This window comes from Piliocolobus tephrosceles, chromosome 17 (genome assembly GCF_002776525.5).
Source record: "Piliocolobus tephrosceles isolate RC106 chromosome 17, ASM277652v3, whole genome shotgun sequence".
NCBI lineage: Eukaryota > Metazoa > Chordata > Mammalia > Primates > Cercopithecidae > Piliocolobus > Piliocolobus tephrosceles.
In genome coordinates this window covers 2,028,560-2,035,060 of record NC_045450.1, presented here as the reverse complement: position 1 = coordinate 2,035,060, position 6,501 = coordinate 2,028,560, and the positions used below count along the sequence as shown (strand labels likewise).

The window sequence follows — 6,501 nt, the reverse complement described above, 5'->3', positions numbered from 1 at the left end:
CGGGACGCGCTCCGCCAATGGGCAGCCGGGCGCGGGGCGGGGCCGCGGGGCCGCTGCTTAAAGAAACTTGTTGCGGGTCCCGGAGCGGGAACCGAGCCTCGGCGGCGGCGGCGGCGGCGGCAGGGCGAGGGTCGGGGCTACCGCGCGGCGACCTCGGGTCCCGGAGCGGCCGCAGGGCAGCCCCGGGCGCCTGCCCCGGTGCGCGTCTCCGGTGCGCGCCCCTCCGCGCGCGGCCCCGATGCTGGACATGAGCGAAGCCCGCTCCCAGCCGCCCTGCAGCCCGTCCGGCACCGCCAGCTCCATGTCGCACGTGGAGGACTCGGACTCGGACGCACCACCGTCCCCCGCCGGCTCCGAGGGCCTGGGCCGCGCGGGGGGCGCGGTGGGGGGCGCCCGGGGCGACGCGGCGGAGGCGGCGGACGAGCGCTTCCCGGCCTGCATCCGCGACGCCGTGTCGCAGGTGCTCAAGGGCTACGACTGGAGCCTGGTGCCCATGCCGGTGCGCGGCGGCGGTGGCGGCGCGCTCAAAGCCAAGCCGCACGTGAAGCGGCCCATGAACGCTTTCATGGTGTGGGCGCAAGCGGCGCGCCGCAAGCTGGCCGACCAGTACCCGCACCTGCACAATGCCGAGCTCAGCAAGACGCTGGGCAAGCTGTGGCGGTGAGTACCGGCGCCCCGGGGGCAGGGTTCGGGACCCTGGCGGTCCCTCGTCTCGGACTGCGAGTGGGGGCCGGAGGTGGCGGCCACACGCAGGCTCCGGGCTCTGCACCCGGGGCGGGTGTCAGGGCGGATCCCCGTGGAAAAATACCCTTTAGCCAGTCGGGGTCCAGCGCCAGGTATGGGAGTCGGGGTCCGTGGAGGGCAGCGCCTGAGGTATCCACCCTTGTGGCGGGGGCGCTCTGGAGCCAGTTCTCCTGGCGGGGAACACCCTGAGGAGGGCCATGGCTGGCACCCCGAGGTACCCTCCAGCTCCTGCCAGTGGCCCCAGCCCCGGGAGGCCCACCCGGCACGAGAGCAAGCTGCATGCGGCTCTCTGGAGGTGCCCCCGCCTTAGAAAGGGCTTAGCTCCTCCGGCTCCTGGACCACCCATGGGGAGGGAGTGGGGCAGGCGTGTGGGTGGGCATCAGGTTTGCCTGCGAGTACTCTCCCTGCAGCTTCTCTCTCTCCTGGCCACTCTGTCCGAAGCAAGGAGGGCAGGAGTGGAGATGATGGGGTGCGCCGTGTGGCAGGCCTTGGCGTGGTGGAGCTGGTCAGTTTTCCAGAAATTAGGACTGCAGTGTGAAGAACTTGTTGCTCAGGACAGGCAACCCTCACCAAGTGTTGAGTTTAAAATAGTTCTCTTGGTTTGGGGCTCTGGTTCCTGTATCCTGCTCCTCACCCGGAAAATGGGAGCTTGGAGCTTGCATATCTGCCCCTCCTGCGTTCTGTCTGGATCTAGAGCGCAGCCATGGGGCGCTGTAGACTGCAGACCCCTGCTCCCCCAAGTCCTGCCGCACAGGTGGTTGGAGGTGAGCCTCGAAAGAGTCCCAGGGAATGTGTCCTGAGGCTCAGTGAGGACGGGCGCCTGGGCCCTGCCCGGGCTTCTGGGTGTCTGGGAATGGAGGGACAGCAGCCCAGCTGCCCGCTGGAGGCCGGCACTGTTCCCGGGAAGCCTCGCTTTTGTCCACCGCCGGCTGGGTCCTGCCCGTCTCCCCCGCCTCCCTTAGAAAGCCCCAGAGGGAGGGAACAGCAGGCCCGGAATAGGGGGAAGTAGAAGGAGGAAGGATGGGAGGCGTGGGCCTTGTTCTTTGGCTGTCATAAGCATACCAACCTCCCCAAACAGGCGCCGCGGGCTCCCGCCAGCCGGTTCTCCCAGAGGGGCTTTGCTCCCTGGTGCCACGGGAGGCCCCGGAGCCTGCGGCAGGCGGGTTTCCGTGGTCAGAGCCTCCCGGCCGTGGCCTCTGCTGCCAGTCCCCCCTGTGGTGTGTGCCCATGCCGAGGGCACAGTGGGTGCCCTGGCCATCCCTGCCTCTGCCCTGTGCTGCAGCTTACTGAGCGAGAGCGAGAAGCGGCCCTTCGTGGAGGAGGCAGAGCGGCTTCGCGTGCAGCACAAGAAGGACCACCCTGACTACAAGTACCAGCCACGGCGCAGGAAGAGCACGAAGGCCGGCCAGAGCGACTCAGACTCCGGTGCCGAGCTGGGACCCCACCCTGGCGGCGGTGCCGTGTACAAGGCCGAAGCAGGGCTTGGAGATGCGCACCACCACGGCGACCACACAGGTGGGCTCCAGACCCCCGGCATATCTGGGGGTCCCCGGTGCGGGGGGCAGCCGTGGGGTTTCTGGCTGAGATAGGTGCACGATGGTGGAGGGGGGCAGGCGCCCTCGAGAGATCCAGGCCTTCCCCGGGTACCCTGAAAAAGCTCCCAAGGCCCCGGCCACCTCTGTTTTTGGTGCGCGAGGGACCTGCTTAGGCGCCTCGAGTGCTGAGGGGCTGACAGCTTCGCTTGGCAGAGACCCCGAGAGGTGGTGTTCTTTGCAGCAGGACTCAGTCGAATGTGGGTTCCTCTTCCCACACCGAGTCGCTGCCCACATGGCGCTCAGCAGCCCCAGCTTCAGGGCCAGACTGACAGGGTGGAGTCCTGCTGGGGCCTTGGTCAGGCTGGCTGACGCCCGCCAGCCTCAGAGTGCTTGGCTGACCCGGGGAGGAACAGGGTCTGTGTGGTCCCCCAGCGCCCTGTAAACGCCAGCTCTGGCCAGGCTGGGTCTGTCGGCTTCTTCCCCCCACCTTGGTCTCTGGGAGGGGCCTCAGGTCTTCCCATAGCACAGCGCTTCATGGAATTTTGTCGGCCGAGGAGTGAGGTCTAGGTCTGACTTTGCTGGAATTTCTGGGAAATGTAAAGAAACAAAAAGCCGTTGATCCCCCCTGGCAGTTAGCGCGGGTGTCCCTCCCCTTCCAGCCCGGCCGGCCCCACCCGCCCCACAGAAGGGGCATTCATTCCTGAAGCGTGCTCTCCTGTCCCCAGGGCAGACCCACGGGCCGCCCACCCCACCCACCACCCCCAAGACGGAGTTGCAGCAGGCGGGCGCCAAGCCGGAGCTGAAGCTGGAGGGACGCCGGCCGGCAGACAGCGCGCGCCAGAACATCGACTTCAGCAACGTGGACATCTCGGAGCTCAGCAGCGAGGTCATGGGCACCATGGATGCCTTCGACGTCCACGAGTTCGACCAGTACCTGCCCCTGGGCGGCCCCGCCCCACCCGAGCCCGGCCAGGCCTACGGGGGCGCCTACTTCCACGCCGGGGCGTCCCCCGTGTGGGCCCACAAGAGTGCCCCATCAGCCTCCGCGTCGCCCACCGAGACGGGTCCCCCGCGGCCGCACATCAAGACAGAGCAGCCGAGCCCTGGCCACTACGGCGACCAGCCCCGAGGCTCGCCCGACTACGGTTCCTGCAGCGGCCAGGCCAACGCTGCCCCGGCCGCCCCCACGGGCCCCTTCACCGGCGCACAGGGCGACTACGGCGACCTGCAGGCCTCCAGCTACTACGGAGCCTACCCTGGCTACGCGCCCGGCCTCTATCAGTACCCCTGCTTCCACTCACCGCGCCGGCCCTATGCCTCGCCCCTGCTCAACAGCCTGGCCCTGCCGCCCTCCCACAGCCCCACCAGTCACTGGGACCAGCCGGTGTACACCACCCTGACCAGGCCCTGAGGGCCTGGCTGCAGGGAGGGACTCGCCGGCATTGGGGGGCAGCCTTGTCCTGGCCTGACAGGATGGCCCGGCCTCCAAGGCCTCCCAGTGTGCGTGGCCAGGGCAGGCGGGCTGCGGTGGCTGAGCTCCGTCAAGTGCCTGCTGACGTCTGCAGGGAAATGTGCTTGCCTCCCGTGGCCCTCGGCTTCCAGATGGCCACACCTCCGCCAACGGACGAGCTCTCTCTCCCTTCTCTCTTTCTTTTTGAGGTGGCGGGATGATTCCACAAAGAAGGGCCGCCGTTTGGTGCCTCTTCTGTGAGGACTGGCAGCAACAGCACCTTCGGTTTGCATCTCGGTAGAGGAGAAACGGCAGCGCAGCCCAAGGACCAAAGGAGGGGGTGGCAGGGGCCTTGCAGGGCACTCTGAGGTCCAGGCTGGCCTCGGTGCTGAGAACCCCTGCACGCATGGCCACATTCCCTTGACGACGGCTGCACGGGCTGTCCGGGATCCCGGGTGTCTGTCTGCAGACCCTCTGGGACGTGTCTGCTCCAGCATCTCCAGGACCTGCCTGTCAGATCTGAGGCGTCTCCTTGCTGGCAGAGTGCGCCCACGCAAGGTCTGGCTGGGATTAACACATCTCTCTTTTATTTTTATGTTTTTGATAATTTTTATTTTTGAAGCTTAAATGTGTTTTTTTTGAAAGCTGTTAAAGATGTATTTATGTTCTGTATTATTTTATCTTTAATTAATTAGGTAATTTGGGCAAAGAGTAGAATTTAAGAGACAACAGAAGCTGGGAGGCTTCCCTTGAGGGCAGGCAGGAGGTGGGGTTGCAGCTGTTGGCCGGCATCACATTGCTCAGCTTCTGGGAGGCCGCCCTGGAAGGCCTGGAGGTCCCAAGGTCCCTGGGAGAACTGGGCCCCTCATGCCTCCAGCTTGGCAGCTGAAAACCCGAGGGAGGAGAAGGGACTTGCCTTGTGGCATCTCTGATTAGGTTGGGGTACCCAGCACCCAGTATCAGTTTGGGGTTTAGGAAGCAGGACTCTGTCCCTGCCCACGACTGTGCCACATGGTAGGACACAGGACACAGGAATTCCTGGGAAGTGGTAGCTTCAGAAGTGATCTTGGCTCGCAGGCTCCAATGCCACGTACCAAGCTGTGAAACTAAACCTTCTCCACTAAACGTCGTTAGGGCCTTAGTTCTAGACGAATAATACCTGATTTACCTGCACTGCTCCCCTGTGTGCCGAGCACAGAGCATACGATAGCGCCTACTTCACGCAAACTTGTGCCTTTAAACTTTGTAAATTTAAATACACCCGAGAAGTTGCTTCTTTTTACTTTTTCTACTTTTCCTACCTTTTTGTAGAAAAAAAAAAAAATAACGTCTCTGCTTCTATTTCTCTGGGAGTGGGGGCAGGGAGCTGCCGCAGACCTGTTTTATGCAGCGTCTCCCTCGGCACTGCGTTCGGAGGACGCACCCTCACTCGCCTGCTGCCTTCGCTCCTTTCTGACCAACGCTAACTTTTGTACAGATCGATTTGATAAAATTAAACAAAGCGCTTTTTATGGACGTGGGCTGCATTTTGTGTGTCGCTTTGTGTGAGCCTGGGGCTCCCGGGGCGAAGGTGTCCAGCAGAGGCAGGATCAGGCCGTGCCACCCGTCCACACAGTTGCTGGCCTCACCCCCATGCCCTCCACGCCGGGCGGCAAGGAGGGCAACCGCAAGCCCACCTGGACCCCGAGCGGCAGGGGCAGTCCGTGGTGCCACCAAGTGTCAACAGGCTCCAGTAGGAATGGAAACACCTGTGCCCTTCGTGGATCCCGTCGCGGCCTCTGGGAAGTGAACTCCTGGTCTTCCTTCCTGCAGGGCCTCCTTGGTAGGCAAAACGGGTCCAGATGGGCCCGATTCGGGGCTGTGTCTTTCCTCCCAGGCGAATCCCAGAGCTGGTTTCTGGGTGGCTGTGCAATGCCGGGAAGCCGACAGCATCTTTCGGGCCTTGGCAGGGAGCCAGGCTGGGAGCGGATGAAAGCGGCCCCTGCAGGAGCTGGCAGAGCTGTCTGGTTGGAGGAAAGTTTCAAGGGAGAAAATGGCTGTGGGAGTAATAGTCAGTGAGGGGCAGCCGGTCCCTTTGCCAGGCCTCCCGGGCACCTGAGGCTGGTGCGGGGGCGTCTCAGGGCTGGGGGCTGCCCCCGGAGTGCAGAGACCTGGCTTCTCAAGGCATCTCGGTCACAGGAACCCAAGTTCGAGGATGCACTGCTCACAGGAACCCGAATTCGAGAGGCAGCTGCGTCTACGATTTGAACAGAGTGGCCTGGGTAGGGGGCCGCCCACCCCATCTCCTTGCCCGCCTGGCTGCCCTGCCCCTCACCCCACAGTGGGGATCCCGTTCCAGGACCTGCCAAGAGCAGCGGGGGAGGGGCTGTCCGGATTTATGGCAGTTCCTGGGGGGTGGGGTGTGCCAAGCCCCGCAGGCGAGGAGGAGGCTGGGAGAGGTGCCGAGAGCCAGGTTCACAGACACCCGTGGCCTCCGCAGAGCCGGCCCAGCCTGTCCTGTGTCCAGCCAAGGGCTGTCCAGGCACACATGTCCCTCAAAGCTCACACATTGACACACCACCTGGGGAGAACCCAGCGTCCCGCTAGCCGGCAAAGCCAGCTCTGCCCCTGGGCTGCCCTGGGACGCGCTTTGGGGCTTGCCAGGTTCCCAGGGGCTGGGAGGCCCTGCCAGTTTTGTGTGAACTTGGCAGGGCTGCTGTAAGTTAACTCTTGGGGGCCCAGGCCATGCGTCTCACTGGCTTGTGCCCTGGGGGTGGAAAACCTCATGTCCCT

The 6,501-nt window shown here is 64.2% G+C and overlaps 1 protein-coding gene across 1 annotated transcript; it reads left to right on the top strand.

Moving 5' to 3' along the window:
- The first annotated feature begins 238 nt into the window (after window positions 1–238).
- SOX8 (SRY-box transcription factor 8) lies at window positions 239–5,053 on the top strand. The gene is made up of 3 exons (XM_023189236.3): window positions 239–660; window positions 2,027–2,259; window positions 3,005–5,053. The coding sequence occupies exons 1-3, from the start codon at window positions 239–241 to the stop codon at window positions 3,688–3,690; spliced, it is 1,341 nt and encodes a 446-aa protein (XP_023045004.1). The 3' UTR covers window positions 3,691–5,053.
- Window positions 5,054–6,501: the final 1,448 nt, after the last annotated feature.